Source organism: Rhineura floridana, chromosome 2, assembly GCF_030035675.1.
Source record: "Rhineura floridana isolate rRhiFlo1 chromosome 2, rRhiFlo1.hap2, whole genome shotgun sequence".
In the NCBI taxonomy this organism is placed as follows: Eukaryota; Metazoa; Chordata; class Lepidosauria; order Squamata; family Rhineuridae; genus Rhineura; species Rhineura floridana.
Window position 1 is genome coordinate 88,257,880 of NC_084481.1, and position 22,036 is coordinate 88,279,915.

The 22,036-nt window shown below is 40.9% G+C and overlaps 1 protein-coding gene across 15 annotated transcripts in view; it reads right to left on the reverse strand.

Moving 5' to 3' along the window:
- The window catches only part of BIN1 (bridging integrator 1), a 152,150-nt gene that overhangs the window by 26,450 nt on the left and 103,664 nt on the right, over positions 1–22,036 (reverse strand). For 6 of the 15 annotated variants that reach the window (XM_061609203.1, XM_061609201.1, XM_061609200.1 and 3 more), the window contains exons 7-12: positions 20,719–20,811; positions 13,992–14,077; positions 13,674–13,749; positions 11,298–11,380; positions 6,157–6,201; positions 3,672–3,822 (exon numbers count right to left, since the gene is read on the reverse strand). In XM_061609203.1, coding sequence (XP_061465187.1) covers positions 3,672–3,822; positions 6,157–6,201; positions 11,298–11,380; positions 13,674–13,749; positions 13,992–14,077; positions 20,719–20,811 — 534 coding nt within the window. The remainder of the gene's footprint in view (positions 1–3,671; positions 3,823–6,156; positions 6,202–11,297; positions 11,381–13,673; positions 13,750–13,991; positions 14,078–20,718; positions 20,812–22,036) is intronic. The other 9 variants (XM_061609205.1, XM_061609213.1, XM_061609210.1 and 6 more) reach the window with 3 other exon arrangements.

The window sequence follows — 22,036 nt, forward strand, 5'->3', positions numbered from 1 at the left end:
GAAGTCCTAACTCCGTCCTCGGCTGCTAGGTATGCCTTCTTTTCCCAGGGAATTCCTGATCAATTCTAGCCACCGACAGCCCAACGAAGTCTTTGTGGATAATCTCTTCGGTTCACCCTTGCCTGGGAGAACATTTATACCAGTCAAAGTTCCCTTTTGACTGATTTTAAACTGAAAAAAGCTTCCTCTGAGACAAAGCTCATCTCAAAGGCAGCCACAGGCGGAGCAATCCTTCCGGGAAGTCCCCTCTGGATATGTTTCAGAAGATAATGGATGAGATTAAGATAACGAAACAAGAACTGGGACAGAGTAGACAAGAGATGGCAACTGAATTTGGTAAAGTGAAACAGGAGTTGAAAGAAATAAAGGATTATATGAGAAAAAAAGCAGATGGACAAGCAATAGAAGATGAAAAAGAAATTAAAGGAAAGGAACAAATTCTGGAGATTGGATCAGATATATCAAATGTGGAATTGGAAAAAGATTTGGACTTTATGGCAAAAATTGAAGGGAGAATGCAAGTCCTGGAGATTGGAACAGATATATCAAGTGTGGAACTGGAAAAATATTTGGAGTTTGTGGATCCTGGAGATAAAGATTACAGTTTGGAATTCGGCGTTGTCCCTGGAGAAATTGATGAAGATATCAGAGATAAAGCTATCAATGTTTCGATGGAATTTCTGGACTGGAATGATTTGATGGAACTTGAAATAGAGAAAATTTATAAAATTAATTCCAGATATGTGACAATGGAAAAACTCTCAAGAGATATGCTAGTGCATTTCGTAAAAAAGAGGAACAGAGATTTTACAACAATATTTCAGCAACACATTCAAAATTGATGGCAAGGAAATATTTGTGATGAAGGAAATTCCCATCAGACTCTTACTATATGACTATGACTATGACAGTATGACAGCAAGATTATTATGGGTGCAAGGATGGAAGTTGGAAGATGGAATTAACACTGATAATGGAAAAATGGCTATTGAAATTACTGCACCTAGCAGACTTGATAACTACTGGAGGAAAGTGATTTTGTAATATGTTAAGAGACAGGTTTGTTATATATCATAGACCTATAACTGATCTGCGACAAATCGGAAGTCAACATTTTATTTTATTGTTTAATTTGTTTCTTTTTTGTTTTGTTTTGTTTGAAAATTTGAATAAAAATTAATGATAAAAAAATGAATTAGAAACAATTGGCACCCCAATTATATGGATTGTGGTGGGTGACCAGTGCTTCACTTCCTTTCCCCCCCAAATATAATTCTCAGTCCAGCTAGGAGTCGCATACATACAGCAGCAGACTTCCACAGGCATATCCCTAACTGGATAAGGAATCACACACAGACAAAGGTGCTGCAAGTGCAGTTCGTTTCCCTGAACTAACTGTGGCTTTGCATATGCAACCCTGTTTTAAAAAACAAAAAATCCTACCTATCAACTGTTTGGATTGGCATGTGCATCAGGAAGCACCCTGACAGCCTATCTAGAAATTGTTTTTTATAACAGAACACTTACAGTGGAACCTCAAGTTTCTCCATATCCAAATTTTAAGATGTTTCCAAACCAGGTCCAAATAACTTTTTGGACCTAACATATCTAAGATGAGACTGGGCATTATCTTTCCTTGGTAGCAGTTACTCTCTCAACATGGGATGTTTCCAATTAGGATTCCATCCTTTTGTTTTGCTTAGATGATGGGCTAATTGCTTGAGGCCCTTTACTAAAAATAGGGGAGGGATGTTAAAAAATACTGTCAGATACCAAGCCTACTTTCAACAGTTCTGTCTTCTGTTAGGATACTAATGCTGCAATCCAATGCACACTTACTTGGGACCCACTGACTACAGTGGAAGCATGCAGATGATTGCACTATATTCCTTCCTGCAGACAGCCCTTACATAAATATTGTGACACTTAGGGAGCAAGCCAATTCAGGGGAAGCTGGCATAAGTTGTTCTGGAACAAGAGAAACCAGCATAAAGTTCTGTCGCATCCAATTGTCATACAGGAGCCTGTGGGTTGGCTGAACACTGGCTCAGCCTGGAGCTGTGCACAGAGACCAGAAAGTAAAAGCCTGCTCGCCCAGATTACCCCTACTTGGGAGTAAGCCCTCTTCATTGACTTCTATTACAACTATATTCTTAGACTGACCTATTTCTCGGCATAACTTTTCCCTGGATTGGGACCCGCAGGAGTGTTCTGAACATGAGTTGGATGCGGCATAAGTCCCCTCACCTTGGCTCCTACCTGACACCCCCCCAACACACCCCTTTTTCAGGCCTTATGCTGGTTTATGCCAGCTCCACTTATGCTGGTCTCGGCTGAGCCAGCTGGGTCCTAGCTGAGCCAGGCTGAGGGACATACGCTGGCTGAGCCCAGCTGAGCCGAAATCCAGCTGGTGAAATCCACCACATCCAACTCCCCTCAGCCTGGCATAAGTACAAGCTGGATTATGACATTACCCTACATTTTATATACCACAGCTAGAATTCAGCACCCATGGGTTACTGTTTTAAACAACACAATGTTCTCAAAATAGTGCTTGGTTCTTTTAATATTAGAAAAAACCTACCTTTATCTGGAAAAAATGAACATGGAAAAGGCCAAATAAAAGCCACTCACACTGTACATCTGAGAAAAGTTAAGTCCAGCAAAAATAAAATATTAATGTTCAAAACATAATATAAATATTTTAACATTTGACATTTTCCTGCGGTATTTTTTTTATAAGGAAGAAGCTGCCATCTTTTCTGTCCAGCAATTCATGCAATCCTCAGCTGCTGGACACACGGAAGCCTAACACACAGAAGCCTGCCCAGATTTTGAGGTAGATGTTTCACATGATGCACATCATTATAGGTCTGTAACTGCCAATCTACAGGCTATTCACTTTGTACAATTGCTATGGGTTTTGACTGGCCACTGTGATTGCATAACTGACTTTGCCACCCTGGGCTCCTGCTGGGAGGAAGGGAGGAATATAAATCAAATAATAAATATATAAATACTATAAAAAAAGATTTCATTATGCTTACAAAAAAATCAAGATCAAGCCTGCAGATGTTGTGCTATATTGCATCTGAAACAGTAGCCAATACAAATGCTACTGATGAAAAAACCCTCAGAATCTGGCATTTTTGGTATCCTAATTTTATATTTGGTCCAATTCACTTACCTGTTTCATGTCCATTGAGGACAACAGAATTCGTAATGCATCTTTCGCAACTGGCAGAAGTATTTGCCTTTTTTGGGGGGGAAATCTAATTATCTTCCATATTTTCCTGCCTGGTTCCACTGATTCTCTATGCCACTAGTTCATCCAGAAGCTGTGCATGCCAACACAATTTGTCTTAGTTTATCCATGGTCTCTGCTTGTCCTTTAAGTACCATCATATACCATACCTGTTACATAACAAGAACAGCTTAGTCTACACAGGATTCCTATTGGTGAGGAAGCACTGTTGTTCCTAGATACAGAAACTGGATTAGGCAAGTACAGCGTTAGAGAGATTAGCTGCTACAGTTTGCCTAAAATTGTTGAAGAATGTAAATGAAGAGAAGACAATTGCTCTACATAGAGTAGCAGCCAAAAAAACTTCAACTACAAGTGAGAATGTCATGTATGCCCTCAAGGAAAACATAGCAGCAACCTTCACTACCTGAGATGGAGACTTAGGGATGCCTCCCCCAGGTGTTTCCAAAGTGGATGGCTCTGGCTCATGGTTGATGGCCTTGGTCTCAGGGCTGGTGATAGGAGTCCCATCAGGTGGAGATGAGGGTGTTTTGTTTGCTTTTGCAGGGGTACTGTCACTGCAAGAGAGAGAGATTCAGAATCAGCCTTTGAATAAGCCTCTTTTATTACTTGGAGAGAGGTTGTATAAAGCTGCTTCAGGGAACAGATTTTGGGGTTGTCCACATTTGAGCATTATTTAGCTGCTAGTCCACTCCCCCCCCCCATTCCAATTAGAATGAAGAAGTCCACACCCTCACGTATTTGAATTTGTATATGAGGAGCAATTTTGTCTTTCCCATTCCTACTAGTAGGCATTTCCCTTTTATGTATGACCGTGCCTTCTAATTTGTTGGTTTTATTATGCTGATTAAGTACTGACAGGGCATGTGCGCAGATAGCTGCATGCACACCTTGGTTTTTTTAAAACAAAATCTCTGCCTCAGAAGTGCCAGAAAAGAAGTTGTGTGTGTGGAAAAAGAAGTAGTAGAAAGTGATGATTGATCCACCCACCCCAAAACACTGAAATAAATAGTCTGTAATCCTGAGTGGAGTGGTTTACAGCGTGATTTCCCCACACTCATCAGATTATTCCCATATTGGGTACACCTGAATTTACAGGGGGAAAGCATAGAAATTGGTGTTGTTTGAGGGTAAAGTCATGTGAACTATGCAAATAAAATGGGAATGCAAGCAGCTGCAAACACAAAGTAAACTCTAGTGTGGACAAGCCCTTCATCAGGACTGTGATATAGGAGGAAAAATAGAGAGTCAACCTTCTTGCATTCTATGGTCCTGATCACAATACATGCAGTGGTAAACTATGTGCTTAATGTCACTTGTAGTTTGACTCTTGAATACAGTAAGTTGTTAACCCCTAAGATTAACATGACTTTTATTAAATACTGCATTAAAATTAAGCAGAGCCCTTAATATACCTATCAAGCATACAACGTTTAACCTCTTGACTGTCTTTCATTCTTCCACACAGTTACTGCACAATAATTATTTCAATCTCCAAATCACCAAAGCAACTGGCTAGCTATGATGTCTACAGGCACATATCAAGATACAAAGCAGCAGACCATATTGAAACAACAGAGTAAGAAGCTCAAGAATGGAGCAGACAAACTGCATTGAAACACATGGTTCTTGGAAAGCAATCACAAGAGCTGGATTTCCTCACCACATTTTTCATCTCAGTATTCGGAAGGTTTTGTTTTGTTTTTTAAATTCTCTCACTCTAGCAACAGAACAGGATGCAAACACTCCGTTCCTGTCCATGGCTGAGCATTCATACTAGGAAATAAATCCCACTGAATTCAGTAAAACTTACTTCTAAGTAAACATATTTGAGGCATATTTGAGACCTGGTTTTAAGATGGGACCCTACCCTGTTCACTAATGGGAGGCTCGTATGGGAATTGGAGAAAGCATATAATGAAAGGTGGGTCATCAATGCACACCTCTCCCATGTCTATCTCCTCCTGCTTTTTAAATGGGACTCTGCTTCAGCAAGCAGGGTCCTGATCTTTTAGCTCTCAGATCTTATCCAAGGACATGCACAGTTATAAGATGGTGAGAAGGAAGCAACTGAGAGTTCTCTCTGTTAACTAAAAGTTACACAGTAATGCCAGCCACCATGCATATTTATTCAACAAGCTAGTTAGTATATGAACATGTGGTGTCCCCCAAGCACCCACCCAGCTCACACTTTGACTCTGGAATCTACATTATTTTTAGGGATATAGAGGAACAAAGTAAAAAGACTGGCTCCTACCCCAAAATACTCAAATTTCTGTTTCAGAGGAGTAAAATAACAATGTATGCCATTCTAGCCTGTCACAGATTATAAAGGAAGAAAGGGTACGGGGAGATTATTTTGCTATAGACTTTGAATGAGGAAGACCTAAAGATGCAGTTCCCGCAAAGTTTGAGGGAGAAGTTGGCCGCTCCCATTTTTCCTGCTCTTTTCCCACCTACTCCCCTTCAAACCCCACCTATATTTACTCTGACCCACTACAAGTCTTCCTGAAGTTTTCTGCACTTAAAAGGAAATTTGGGTCTGGGACACAGCTGTGATTTGTCCTCTTAAACAACTCTCAGTAGGAAGTCTGCACTGTATAAGTAGACCTACAAGATATTCATTTATTCTTTGGGAAATGTAAAGATTTACAGATCTTTCATTGCCAAATTGTAATGTAGAGTGGAAGTTATTAAAACAAAATTTAAAAAGAAAGGATTATTTAGACACACAAACGCAATCTAAAAGAATTCCAAAACAAAGCAATTTGAATCATGCAGAAACTCCATTACAATCAACAAGTTAACGAGGCACTATGCTGTTAGAATACAGCCTGGTCTTGGCTTTTGCATCCAAATCAGAGTGGACAGGGAGTGCATCTTGCTGGTACCTGCTCAACTTTTTCCTCAGCCTGGAGAACAGTTTAGTTTTCTTTCTGTTGAGGACGGCACACGAAAGTGATCTCCATTACAACACGGCTCAACCAATGAGAAAGAAAGGTGAAGATTCCGTGCATGAGCTAATGTAGTTACCGTGAAGATATTTATTCAAAGAGGTCCTACAGGGCCATCTCCCAATGTACATCAGATAAGCTTGGCAGTGGGGATGCTCACTGGATATTTTCAGTAGAATAATACCCATTAAGTGCTAGGAAATGTTCAGGAGATTAGGAGAGAACAAGGAGAGGACTCATTGCTTTCCATTTGCCCCTGGCAATGATGGAGGTTCAAAACTAGAAAGAAGTAATCCAGCAGACAGCTGAGTGAGCCAGGGGTCACTAGTTACCAATCACAATATCCATAAATAGAGTGAACCTTTAAATGAATAAATTTGCATTCCTAGGGACTGGTGGTCTCCTTTATACTTTGAGTTAAGAGTCCCTTTCTGAAGGGATTATCCCACAGTACATAATCCCACCATCATGTGGATGGGGCCAAATGTGCAAGTCCTTTGCACAATATCACCATCCATGACCCCAGCAAGGCATCAGTGTTCTCTTAAGGACCCATGTGATGGTTCTGCGCATGTGGTTTAAATGTGCCATAAAGATGACCCTATGGAAAACTCACTCTCACAAAACTAATGGAGACCTGAATGATCCTGGGCTGGTGAGCTAGATGAAGTCAGAAGTATGTTCTTTTGGGGTGCTCATGGCCTTCTTACCCCCATCACTCAGCATCTTTCTTAAAATGGACTTTCATGCCATTTGCACTACTGCACAGTTTACTGCAGGGGCGGCTGACCTTTTTCAGGCCAAGGCCATGTTGGCAATCTTGGAGGAATCGCAAACACCTTCTGGCATCACAGAAACACATCAGTGAATTCACAGGAGTGGTCAGTAAAAGAATAAAAATAAAAAATAAAAAGTGGCAAATTTTGGGTAGTCATGGGATGTCACAAAAACTTTTTGACATCACAGTGGGGTACCTATGCAGTCAGTTAAAAAATAAAACATGTTTTAAAAATTAAAAATAAATTTTGAAAAATTGAGAGGCACAAATAAACCTCTTCTGACACCATGACATCACAGTGGGGGGCCTACAGAAGCCATATATATATATATATATATATATATATATATATATATATATGTTTTATTTTTAAGTGACAAATGGGGGGAATCTTGGGGGGATACAAAAATACTCTTAAGGGGTTATATAGAGTGCATGGGCGAACCACTCCTACTCTCTTGACTGATCTGAGAATTTTTTCCATCTCTTTTAACTGTTATCTTTAAACTATTGACGTTGATTTATGATTGTAAAGAATTTACCATTCTTATTCATATTACTGGAACAGTACTGTGTAGAGACTACTGTGACTTTAATCCTGCCCTTCTCACACACAATTTTCTCCCAAGCTCTTTCCTTTGGCTCCAAAACTATTATTAGGTCTAATCAGTGCCATTCTGGCGTGCCTCACACACAGAACAGGACAAAATAAAATTGCTGTTTCAAGTATGACAGAGTCCTTCCAAGTATCCCCAGAGAAGAAGCTGTGTTGAAATTCCATTTGAGTTGAAGTTATATACAATCTAAGCAAGATGAGTAAATGAAGCTTACAATTGAAGGGGTCAATCTAAATTGTTTTCTCTGGGGTTCCTATGCCTTTAAATTAGGGATGGCTAACCTGTGGGCCCTCCAGATGTTGTAGGACTCAACTCCCATCAGCCCCAGACAGCATGGACAGGCATTATAGGAGTGGGAGTTCAATAACATCTGGAGACCACAGGCTAATCAACTCTGTTTTAAACAGGATTGTTTAACAGGACCTAGGATCTTCTCTCTTTCTTTGTAACATTATACATCTGGAGTGGTCTTTGCTTGTATATTACATTAATTAAGCTTATTTGATGCTAGATTAATGTGTATCTCTGTGTTTGTTCAGTCTCTCCCATTCTTCTTATGCCTTGTTCTCGTTTTTAAGCTTTTATCAAATGTCTATTTTACTTAGTGTTGTGCAGAATTGTGTATCATGGATGGTCAATAAGCAATCACTCTATATCTTTGGGGTACACAAAGTGCCCAGTTCATTGCCAAGAGTATGACAGCAGCAGGCTCCCTAGACTATTTTCCTTGGCTTTAACATTTAATTTATTTAGTGCATCTATGAAACAGTGGGTGTAAAGCAACAGGTTCAGATATCACACTAACCTCCACTTGCTTTTCCAAAAGTAGTGTAGTCAGGCCACAGTTATCTTTACCTTAATGCTGCCTTGGCACATTCATCTCATTACTGCTAACACAGCGTGTGGGACTCAGAGCAGCTGGGAGTCTGAGTTCCCAAATTACTTCATCACTCATGCATTTGGGTGAGAGCCAGAGGCCATCTCATCCAACGTTGAGGCCTACCTTCCCTTTAAGAGCAGAGGGTAAAGAAAGAGAAGTGTATATATTTACACAGTCTTAACTATACCCCTTTGTGCCCTTAAGTTGTGTTGGGTTTCTTCAGAACAAAATGACAAGACACAATAGAATAGCAGGGTATATTGGCTGAAAAGAGGTAGTCTCTAAATGAGTTCCTCAAAGTGTTGGGGGGGGGGCAGAAACTGATATATGGTTACTAACCCTGATTAAAAATTTCCTTCAGAAACTCAAAAGCTTTTCTACTTCTACAGCAAGAATATATATTAATCTGGTTTCCCATTTTATCTGAAGGAGAAAACTATGGTTACCAGCTTTGGAACAAGTCAGAATATTGAACCATAATTGACTGACTGACTTACACATAAATTTCTATTCTGCTAAATAGAGAAAAATATTTTGAGAATACATGAAAGCAACACAAAATCAAAAGTAAAAACATGGAAAGATCAGAAAAGCGTAAAACTGTGCCACACAGTAAGGTTGTGTAAAAAACATGTTTAAAGTTGGTATCAAAAACTAGGCTCAGATGATGCCTCCCTAATATACAAGGATAATAGATTTCATGACATAGGTGTAGCTATGCTGATGTCACATGCTGTTGATAGCCAGCTCCAGTGAATAGCCAGGGTGCTGCATTCTGCAACAGCTGTAGTTTCCAGACCAACCTTAAGGGTAGCCCCACACAGAGTGCACTGCAGTAATCCAGTCATGAGGTTATCAGTGCCTGGACCACAGTGGTTAAGCTATCTCAGTCCAAGAACTGCTGCTGCTGTCACACCAGTCGAAGACATTCCTAGCCACTGAGGTTTCAAACATGGATCACGGAGCATCCCCAGACTGCATATCTGCTCCTTCAAAGAGAGTGTAACCCCATACAGAACAGGAAACTGTCCTATCTCCTGGATGTAGGAACCACTCACTTACAGAGCCTGGATTCAAGCCTGGATTTGCCGACCAACATACAGCCCACCATTTCATCCAGACATTGGGTCAGATGGCTACACCCAATACAGATGTTATGGAGATACAGAGCTGAGTATCATCGGTGTGCTGATGACATCGTGCTCCAAATCTCCTAATGACCACTCCCACCGGTTTCATATAGAGGTTGAATAGCATTGGGACAATATGGCGACCTGAGGCACTCCAAGCAGCAGGAGGCCGAAGGGCCCCCTCCTCCTGCCCCCAGTGTTACCCTCTGGACCTGACCCTTCACGTAGGATCAGAACCACTGCAAAACAGTGTCTCTGATACCCATCTTACTGGCCCAGGTCAATGGGAGAATACATAAACTATGATCATTCAAAAATGGGAAATTTGCACTGACTTACAAATGAGAGCAGCTGAGAGATCAAAAAGGAGGAGTTGGTTTAATATCCTGCCTTATTCCAAGCTGGTAATCATAGTTTTCCAGTTCAGACAACTTCACTCATGCTGAAAAGTGACTTTTTAGAGACTTTGTTCCAAAGGGAGGTGTGAAGGGGATGAATGTGCAGAAAGGCTCATGCATATCTTGGCTTATTAAGCTGAGATATGATTGTTCAAATGTAATCACTGAGTGGTTGGAAGCCAGCTGCATGCAGAATGGCAAGGGAGGGAAAAATTGTAACTTGCATGTTTAACTAAGCAGCTCTCATCTTAATGGTTGACCTAATCTAGTTCTGTTTAACTGTGTTAAACCCTCAAGGCTGCAGAATTAAATAAGTTTATTCATGAACCCTAGCCATTTTTATTGAATTTACTAGTGTGTTAAAAGGTGTTACACATGGACACACACCCCGGCCACCTTTAATAATATGAATCGCAAGTAACAGAGTCAAGGAGCTCAAAGGGCCAGCCTTTAGCCCCAAGGCTGAGAACAAGGTTTATTATTATTTATATAGCACCATCAATGTGTATGGCATTTTACAGAGTACAAGAGAACAAGTCCCTGCCCCAAGGAGCTTACAATCTAAAATTCGACACAGAGGAAAAAACAGAGGAAAGGGAGGAAAGGGGAGGGAAGGCAGGGGTAAAACAGGGAAAGAACATGTGATTAGTTCAGTTACACATACGTAGGCTTAGGTACAGGCTGAGTCAAAATAAGGGAACTGTGCGAAAGGTTACCACCTTGTTAACACCTTGTTAAAACAGTGGCCCAACACACAGAAATTTTGTGTTCCCATCACTGTACCTACATACCATGAAAAGCTTCAGTTGCTACATTTCTGTATGTCAGTCTACTTTTAAAAACACAGGAGAAGAGCCAGAAAAAGAAAAAGAGGATGCAACCGTAACTGAGGACTCCATTCATAAAAAACATTATAGAGATTTTGTTTCCCACCACTCTGTCTTCCGTCTCTCTCTGCTATTCAATCATTATAGGGTTTTTTAAAAGGTGCATACATCTCTATATTTAATCCATGTTAATAACAACATGTTGATGGGTGTTTGTGGTGAGATGGTGCCCTTACTATGACAGGCAAATCTACACAGGAAGAAAAGCATTCAGTGGGCCAATTATTTGGCTTGCAGGATGGAAGCCAAGGGAGTAGCAACCAGTGTAGAACAGAACACTGTAGTCAAGAGAATAAGACAAACACAAACACAGAGTGGCCCCACCTTCCCACAATGCAAGATTTCCTTGTATTCCTTGAGATATAGACATTGGATAGTGCTTACTAACCTTGGCTGAGCTTTAACAGGATAGGTGCTTGTTGCATGCTCTTTCTCTAGATTCACAAGGACATCATTCAAATTTTGGTTCAACTGAAAACAAAAAAATTAAAATGAATAAATAAAAACTCAAAGGAAAGATTTACAGGTGTGTTGTTTTTTTAAGTGTGTATCGAAAATGCATAAGAACGCCTAGAACAGGGGTGAGAAACAGGATCTAGCCAGTGGGTCAGATCCTGACCTCCCCATACCAGGCAGGCTATTTTGACAGGTGGTGGAGACTCCTACCTGTCAATCGCCTGATGTCACAATTACCTCCCCCCCAAACCCTTTGCAAACACAGCTCAAGGCACACCTACAGAGGAAGATTCTTTGCATTGCTGGCTTCAAGTCATTCACAGCAAGCCCAGTTTTGGGGCTTGCTGAAAGTGCAGATCCCAGTGGGCTTCCTATAAACACTGATCAGCTGTTATAGGACATCTGCTGGGATCAACTATGCAACAACGTTCACAAAGGGCTAAATTAGGTCTGCAGCCCAGAAGTTCCCTACCATAATATTCCTATTCCCAGGAATAGGGCCCTGTGCTAAGGGAAATGCTCTTCCATTCATTCCCATTCCCATTAATTCACGATCACAGAATCTAAACCACCAAGTCCTGTGAGCATCATTTGACTTCCAGAAACAGGTGCTGCATTAGTGAAGTCTGTGTCTCATTTAGGAAACAAATTCAGCTAATGTTTCTACTGTTTCCTGCCTTTTTTCCTCTTTGCCCCTTCAATAACATACTTGTATTACTACGGGCCCTTGTGTCAACACAGGGTCTTTGTTCCTCATTGGGACTTAATGCCTTCCTTCTGCTCTCTCTTCCCATCTGCAGCCAGGAACCTTGCTTGCAACTGCAGCAGCCTGGGTTGCTAGGGAGCCACAGTTTGTCATAAAACAAGATACTAGGCCAAATGCTGGGAGAAGGGGGGGTCATCTATGATGACAGCAATGTGCAGCAATCCAGCTGTACTTCTCCAGCTCTATTAAAATGCAGATATCTCCTAAAAGAGACCTTTTACACACAAATAGTTGCCAAAGGAAAAATGGGGAAAACAGGAATATAGAATCTTGTTACCAAATAGTAACAGACTGTCCAAGGTTTTGGCTCATAAAATGCAACAGTGTTGGAAGAATGCTAAGCATAATGTTACTAGGCTGTCTGGACCTTTCTTATTTTACATCCACTGTTTTGAACCTTATACTTACCGATTCCTATTGTGGGATTTGTGCAGAATTCAAGGGAGGAGAGAGGTTACTCATATAAACCTGAAGATATAAATTATTCTTTTTTCCCCAATGTTAAGGGGAAGCACCGTGTGACACAGTAGTAGAGACAATTCTGAAGATGTCAATATGCAGACATTTAAATTTTGTGATGCAACTGCACAGCCTACTTAATTATATGCACTGGACACTAAACCAAAGGCCTTTATGGATTAGGACCTATTTATGGATTAGGACCTGGGCACCTACTGAGAGGAAGGGCAGGATATAAATCCAACAAATAAATAAATATAATAGTTTGACAGAGTGAACTATACAATCATAGAATAAATCAAGGATCCTCAAAGTTTGTTACTCACTGTCGGGCTTCTAAAGGTAAAATGGTAATAGCTTCAACATTCCAAAGAAAAACAAACGAGAACTGGGCATAGAGAAAGACAGATGCGTGGGGGAAAATGAGGGAGCAGGGACAAATGAAATAACATTTATTTCATTTCATTTTATGCCCCAGTGTTCTTCCCTGGTGGAACTCAAGGAAGCAGACATAGTGTTTCCATGCAGTTTCTCACCCAGGCATTGCCCAAACCCAGAGCTGCTTAGTTTCAGAAAGGATGCTGCTTCATGTGCTTTCAGACCATGCTCTGGAACAGAAGTGGCTTGTCGGGTGGGGCAGAACCACTATACTAGTTTCCTGGCAGGTGGGTTGCTATTACTTACTGGTAGGGAGAGAGGGAAGGACAAGACAGTGGGGAGGTCGGCGCAGTGCAAATGCACTAGCAGGAGTGCCAGACTGGCTCCACTGGTGCATTTCCACCGTGCCAACCTCCCCATCACATTGCATCACTCCTACTGGCAAGCAGCAGCAACCCACTTGCTGGGAAGCTAGCACAGCAGGTCTGCCCCACCCCATAAGCTCCTTCTGCTCTGGAACATCATGAAGGAAGACACTAGTGAGGTGAAAGACCCTAATACACATTAAAGATGGAACCATTATCCCTGAGCACCATCTAATAATACAGCGACCCCTGTTAGAGTGATTGAGAAAATATATGGGGGAGAAACCAGGTGCCATATCAATGGTCCACAATGGGGGAGAAGAGTGTCACCCATCTTTACCTTGCTCATTTCCTTATGGAAGTTCTCTTCTAAGCCTGCGATACTCTGGAATGTGTTGACGTAGAAACCAACACGACTGGCAAATGAAGCATAATACAAGTTAATGAAGACACAGGCAGATGCTTTCCCTCCTATTATTCACTCACAGAGCCATAACAGTAGGCAGGACTGTACCATATGACCTTCACTTAGCAAAGAAAACTGAATGGACCAATACATTTGTTATGTTTTCTCATGGTCAGAATCTGTCAAGTTCTCCTTAACCTACCCTCCAACTGCATCCACCCCCACAAAATTAATTCTGCTGCCTACGCTCACCTATTCCATAGTGAGGGCAGTTCTTCCTGAAGATCGATGTTCATCTCCTCAAACACTTTCTGGGCTTTTACTAACTCTTCTTCAGCCTAAAGAAGAGAGATAAGGCAATTATCGGCATAGCCTACAGGGTACAATTCAGGGGAAGGCTCACATAAGCTTGTTGCATGCTCCGTAAGTGGATCAAGCCTAGGGCATTCCTGACTACCAAGATCTGAGTTAATATAGATCTACTGCCTAAAAGTCCCCCCCCCCATCTGCTTCTGTAAAGAGTATGCTTCTCACTTGCAAGGACTATCCTAGAGCTGGCCTAAGTAAGCCCTAATGATCATAGCAGAAGAAATGCCCAGTGATTTCAAGACTGGCTTTAGATGTGATGCGGGTGCTGAGGAAGCAGAGAGTTTATATGCTTTGCATTTCCTGTTCCTCTACATCTCCATCATCCAAAGCTATTCTAAACCTTATGTAACCATCCATATAATCTGTGCGATTACAGTTACATCCAGTTACATCCAAAAGCCACTCTAAGCCTTATGTAACCATCCATATAATCTGTGCAATAGCAGCAATATGTATGTTTCCATACGCAATTCCATGGTGGAATTCCAAAATCCTGCTTTACTACATTGTATCTATGTGTGTGAAGTTCTACAGCTATGGGTTTAGACTACCGGGCTAAACGATTTAAAATCGATTTAAAAGACCTGGTCCTGAGCAGGGAAGATCCATAGAGTTACACCAGTGATGTTGATCAGGGAGTCCTGTTACACTTTCCCACACATAATTAAGAGCCATGGAAATCAATCACCATTTTCTGCAAAGTTAAACTAAATAGGAACCTGGATCTCAGTTCATTCCAATCTCACACTCTACTCAGTGGTTTCCTTTATTATTGGCCACCCTTTTATCTCCATACTTTTTTAAATTGTCTGCCTTTCTCCCCTCCCCAATAATGACGAGAATGCCAATGTTTAGCTGAGGGCCCAAAATTCAAACTGCTTATACAGCTAATACTGGGAATCATAGAGGACATATCTACAAACCGTCTCCTCACCCCAATTCCCTTAGCAAAAGTCTCCTAGACAAAGAGTGGAATAAGAGGGCCTGCAGACCAATAACCATTACCATGTATCCATAATCAGTAGGAACTCTAGGGAAGTGGAGGTTACTGCAATATTCAGCTCAGTGTTACTCTGAAATGTATAGACTTACACAGACACAGGCCACCAGAGCTACCACTATAGTTCATTATAATGTTAAAGTTATAATGCATTCCTGTTTCAGAAATTTAATTTGGTGCAGCCTATAGCCTAGCAGTTACAGTAAATGGTGAATCTAGAGTCTTACAATTCAATAGCTTATCATAACAGGAAAAAACACAAGTAACTTATTTATATTCCACCACAACTACAGGAATGTCACAATGCCACAAGCCTCTATAGACTGCTTATAGCATCACAGTCATGGACTGGACCTCTGAATATTTTTATTTTCAAAGAAGGCTTGTGTTCTGGACTTCCTGTCCTTCCCAAAAAGTACAAGAGAAATTCTAGCATGTATATGTACAATATTAATTTGAAAAAACACCCATGAATGCAGAGTCAGATATTCTAGCTAAAGCATAGATTATTATTATTACTTCTTACAGAAGGTGTTTACTATAAAGTGAGCCTAATGGCTTTTTTCAAAAAAAGTATGAATTCATGTTTTTAATTTACTCCTGCTCTGGGCAGATAAATAGAAGGAAATATAGATTTACATTCTTTACATTGTGAAAACTAAATCAAATTCTCCTTAGGAATGACTGGGTCAATCAATAGCCCAAATTCAGTAGCAAGCTTATGGCTTGAAACACATAAGCTGTCTGCTAAATCACTTTGTCTCTCAATACTATACTAACCTGCTCCTGTGCTCTTGGCAGGTGGAACCATTCATGTTAAACAGCTCAAGGAATCCAAAAAGCAATCTATATGAGTGTGTACTTATTGTGACATCCCAATGTGCTGACAGAGAAGCACCCAAGGCAACATTCACTCTAGAAATGGACTCTTTTGGGTCCAGTCAGGGTTCTATGGTTTTCCCACATGGCCATCACAGAATCAGCCAGGTGACACTGCCCAACCAAATAATTATGTTTTCAAGAATTTACCACCCTATAAGCTCAAAACACACTGATATACAACAAAGGTTGAACCATGCCCTGCCCATGGGGAAGGAGCTGTAAGTCAGTGGTAAAGGACCAGCTTTGTATGCAAAAGGTATCAGATTCAATCTCTGGCATCTCCAAGTAGGGCTGGGAGGGACACCTGCCTGAAACCCTTGAGAACCACGGCCACGGTTTTATATTGTTTTAAATTTTTAAATTGTGTTTTAAATTGTTTTTTAAAAGATGTATCTTAAATTGTATTTGTTTTTAGTTACTGTAAACCGCCCAGAGAGCTTCGGCTATGGGGCAGTATACAAGTATAATAAATATAAATAAATAAATAAATCACTATAGACAACACTGAGATAGATGGGTCAATGGTCTGGCTTGGTATAATACAGCTTCCTGTGCTCCTACATTCATAAGTGTACAATCTAATAGACAAAAATAAGTAAATAAGTAAGTAAAAGGGACACAACAGGAAAAGAAGAGTGAATCTGTCCAGTGATTTTATGCACAAATTGCTAACTCACTGCCTAGGTCTCTACAATACATTTTATGACCCGAGAGCATTTCAACAAGTAGTTTGAATTCCATCTCTAAAGACACTCCATTCTGGGGAAAACAACACCACACAACACTCAAGCCAGAAAATGCAAGCTCAAATCCCACTTCTTCCTGGATCCACCTAATCGATAGATACCTATTTACCCAGTCTTAGATTTCCATGAAATATAATTCAGAAACTTATTAGGAGGGGACATATAACATCTGAATACTCAAACTGGAATTTATACTACAGCACAAACTGTATCAGTCATCTGCTTTTCTTCATTTTTCCATGTCTAAGCAATCTTTGTCTTCAGGACAGGTGTAGGGAACCTTTGCCCTCCAGATATTGCTGAACTACAACTTCCATTATTCCTGTCCATCGGCCGTGTTTGCTGGGACTAACAGGACTTGCAGTTCCACAACATCTGGAGGGCCAGGGGTTCCCCACACCTTCTTTAGGATATTAATCATTAATTAATTAAGGTTGAGTTTCATTGTTATATTACCTTTTTAAAACTAGGGTACAGCCCATTGTGATCAAGAAACAATATACTTTAAGACCTACTACCCACACCATCTGAAGTCCCTTCATATTTCCAACCCAATAATCTTTTAAAACTGGGTTTTGGAAAGAATTTTTAAAACTGGGTTTTGGAATTTAATTAAATATTGGATTCCAGGGTGATTTGCTTTCGTCTGTATTAAGGAAGTCCCGAATACAGCAAGATGAAAAGGCAGCTCATCCTATCCAGCAAGATGCAAGAGTTTGCTTGCCACAGCCAGTTTCACAGGTGCTGGTTCTGGGCCTATTTTACAAAGCATACTTCTGTATTACTTTTTAGTCAGCAGCATTGCAACTGAGTTGTAGGAAGACAGGAATTTGCTGTCCTATGCAGTCAGCCTCTATCCATGCACCACCTGCCCATCACCCAGAAAACTGCCCAGAGGGGAATACACAGCTTAAGCAGTAATTGTGTTTCTGTTGTAGCTCTCCAAGAGCTCATCTCTCACATTTATCTTTAAAGGGCCCACATTCCAAATTTAATTGCTAAGGGGCCTTGGTCTACCCAGCAGTATTTGCTGTCAAATTCTGATGAAAAGACTGGAATTATGGCAGAAAACAAGAAAAAGGCAGGTTCATTTTGATTACAATTTGCTGTACAATGTTTCTCAAACAAAATTTAGTGCAGGGGTTAGCGACTAGCAACTCCCTAGGTCAGGCTTAAGACATGGCACAAAGAGGCAATTTGTACATGTAACATCAGGACAAATTCAGATCTTGAATCCTGTCGACAGCCTGCTAAATATCACCTGATGGAGTAAAATGGACAGTTTTCACACACTCACACACACACACAGAAGCCTAGAAAGAAGCAAAGGGAATCATTTTGATCCAATTTTGTAAAAAAAAATTAGTGCAGAGCAAGAACTCTAGTAAACCAAGCAGTTGGCAACTCAAAGATTTTGAAATCTCCATTTCAGGTTCTTTACATCCAGCTGAAGCCAGACTATTCTGAACAAGCCAAGCCTGAAGACATATTGTATGGCTTTTTACCATAAAACAAGTTAAAATACCAATCCCATAAGTATATACAAAGCCATTTCTCTATAGCATCACCAAGGTTAAGCTATAGCCCTAGAAGCTGAGACAGGCCCAGACATTTCAACAGCCTCCTATAAAGTCAAACACTAGCCGTTAAGCAAGGATGGGTAAATTTTTTTGGACACTGACCCATGGTCAACCCAGTGGACATAACTGAAGTATAGATGTAGCCTCTTTTTTCTTTTCTTTTTAAGAACAAGTGGGGGGGGGAGTTGTCAGGAAAAAATTTTTGCCATCACAGAAACGCAACAAGGGACTCATGGGAGTGGTCAGTAAAAATACAAATGGACAAATTTGGGGGCCTTGGAGGACCACAAAAATACTTTCAGTTGCTAGCTTCCTGATATCATAGTGGGGGACCTATGGGACTAGTCAGTAATTTTTTTAAAAAAAAGATTTAAAATGGGGGACAATTGAGTGGTTCAAAAATGGTTAGCATCATGGCATCACAGCAGGGGACCCATAGGAGCAGTCAATTAATATTATTTTTTAAAAAACATATATCTGGGGTGGATTACAAAAAAAACCTTCTTGGGGCCAGATATGGCCTATGGGCTGCTGGATAGCCACCCCTGCTCTGCTGTATTCATGAACACAGGTGGATGAAACTCCCAATTTGTAAGCAGCAATTAATTCATGGGCCAGCTCAGGAAAGTCAAAGTGTTCCTCAGGAACATACAAAAAATTTGGTTCCTTCCAGCCAGGATAATGAGTGATTGTCCTCCAATCATTTAAGAGTGTTTGGTGTTCTTCCTCCATTGCTCAGTCCATTATCTGCCAGTTGCATCATCTATCTTCCCTTTCCCATCCCCAAATATGCCTTGTGCCAGAAGGGATTCCAGCAGGAAGGCTGAAGTTTCCCTCTCTCATGACAAGCTGGGTCCAGTAACTTTCATTCGTTTATTATAGGACTCATTCCAAAAAGGCCCATGAACCTTAAAGATTCTTGCCAGGATTCCATTTTAACTGGCATCCGTGTTCCCTCAACGATTTTGGAAAACTGGAGCTAGAAAAAGCTTCAGAGTCCAGCCTCATTTCTAATCCAAAGCAGAAGGGGCCTCAGAAAGATGTATAAACTCTCCTAATGCTTGCTCTAGATCCATTTATAAAGCTTTTGAATTTTACAAAATAAGATGTATGATAGCCATCTTCCAATATCTGAAAGGTTGTTACATAGACGGTATACGTTTGTTTTCTGTTACTCCAGATGGTAGGAGCTAAACCAATGGGTTCAAATTACAATAAGGATTTAAACTAAAAAAGAGGAAGAACCTATGAGCTGTTAAACAGTGGAACAGATTATCTTGGAACTCTCCTTATTAGAGGAGAATAGATGGCCACCTATCTGAGATGCTGCAAGAGCGCATTTTCTGCACTGGCAGGGGGTTGGGATAGATGGCCTTGAAGATGCCTTCTAACAATAGTTGATTCTACAAAATGGAGGGTGAAATTGACAAGGATGTTCCAGGCAATTTAAGAAAGACAGACTCAAGAAAATGGACTCTCTCTTCCCCACTTCTCCCACATGCTTAGATCTGGAAAGGAGGCATGGCGAGAGGTGGCAGAAGCAATAACCTCTGGGGCTCCCAAATAGAAGGATTCCCAAGAATTAATGGTCAGGTTTTGGGAAAGACTGCAGACTGGGATCATGGACAAGCAATAGAACAGAGACATTTCAATGAGAGTGGGATTTTTGAAAAAGGGAGAGCTAGAAGGAACAGGAGCCATTACTGCAAAGCTTTTTCTGAAGCTTTTTATGCATGATTTTTAGGCTGCTAATAAATACCTGAGTGACAGGAGGAGGGAAAACAGCAGACATGGGCATATCTCTTTAACACTGACACAATTCCCCGATCCACTCATGTAATGTCTCAGAATAAAAAGCATCATACCAAAGATAATCAGCTGGAAACCCCATGACCAAATCATCACTCCACAGTAAGAACCACCAGCTGGCATACAAGAGGGGTGTGTGGAGGAAGCGATAGCTATGGCATTGAAACTTGAAGCTTGGATGAGGTGGAACTAGCCCACCACCTTTCAACCTGTCTTCTAATTGGTCATCCCATAAAACTAGCTGCTGAGCAAGGCATTGCACTATACTATCAGTGGCAAATTTGTTTAACAGCAAGAACAACAGACAAAAAAAGTTTGGAAAACTACACAGCCTTATTAAAAAACATGCCATTGCTCCAAGAAATGCATGGTTTGGTTTGGTGTTGTCTTATTTTATTTCTGATACAGAGACCTATGTGGGACCTCCTTTGAATTCCAATATACCAAGACCTAGAATCTTTACTTTGGAATAAGGGGATGCCTACGAGGATGCTTAGAGAGTGAATGCTGCCTGGGAATGGAGAGCACAGCAGAGGGGTTCAGCCAAGAATAGGACATGCAGGGTTAGAGAGCAAGGTAGGCTGGGCTGTCACCTGGTTCCGCAGCAGATTAGTCTGAGCTACGAGGTGTGCTTGTAGCTTCCCTTGGCACCACTGAGGCGCAGCTTTCTCAAGCAATGAGACAGGCTGTGTGAGTGTTTTCAAAACAAAGACAAGAAAACAAATGGGACATCTTTTGAGAACTTTGTTTAAAAAAAAAAAAACAGACAGTAAGAGTGTTATCTGCCGGCCTGAGACAACAACCCCTGACAAACAGGAGAGAAAGGAAACAGTAAGAGATAAGTCAAAGGGTGAATCCTACATGGCATGCCAAGTCTAGCAGTAATTAATGCTCCACGGTATGGGTCAGAAAACACCAAGGCCAGCAGAGCTTACGAACACTCCAGCTGCAGAAAGCAACAGAGAAGAAACTGTTAGTCATTTAGATGGCAACAAATCCCAGCTTGAGGGGAGGGTGGATCCCCCCTCAGTGAGACACCAGCAACATTTAAGAAAAGACAGGATTAAGAGATACCATTATTACAGCCATGCAGATTACTTTATTTGCAGCACTTTATTTCAAACATCACATTACAATACGGCTGGCAAGGCCTGCTCTTTAAAGAGGCTCTTGTCTCTGTTTGTTTGTTTGCCGCACATTTCATAGAAGTACATCAAGGTGATTTACAATATACAAAGACACAATAAAATTTAAAAAACAATAATAAAAGCATCAATAAATACTGCATTGGTTAAAGAGAAATTCATGTTACAAAGGCCTGTTAACATCAGGATGTGACAGATATGCCCAATAAGAGTTGGTTTTCCTGCCAGAAATACAGGATTAAGAAAAAAGCCAAACCAGGCTAAATTCTCCCTGCCACACCTGTGGTTAAACTGCCAGAGTCCTTTTTTTAAGGTCTGATGTAGGTAACATTCACATGAAGGAGCCTCACATGATGAAAGGCTGTGGCTGTGACACCTCTGGTCCAAATGGCACAAGGATCCCCCCTCCCCATCCTCTATGCATTAACATGGACATCTGAAGCAGGGGAGCTGATGCATGTAGACCTCAGTGCATAGGCTTCCCTAGGTCCTTGGAGCTAAGGGAATCATGTACCGGCAGAGGCATAGCGCCATAGCCCCTTCACCCCTTTATACCATGCTAGGCCTCTTTGTACAAGTAACACTTAAAGGGGGATTATAATTTGAATACACCAATAAGGAACACACATTTCAGAAAGGCAGGAGGATAAATGTTTTGAAACCTGATGTTCTGCTAGCCTGAAGAGGATTTAGTTATCGTTATCTCCCTATGCCAACTCTTTTTCACCAGCACAAGCAAAAGTTTATTCTAAAATAGCTGACACTT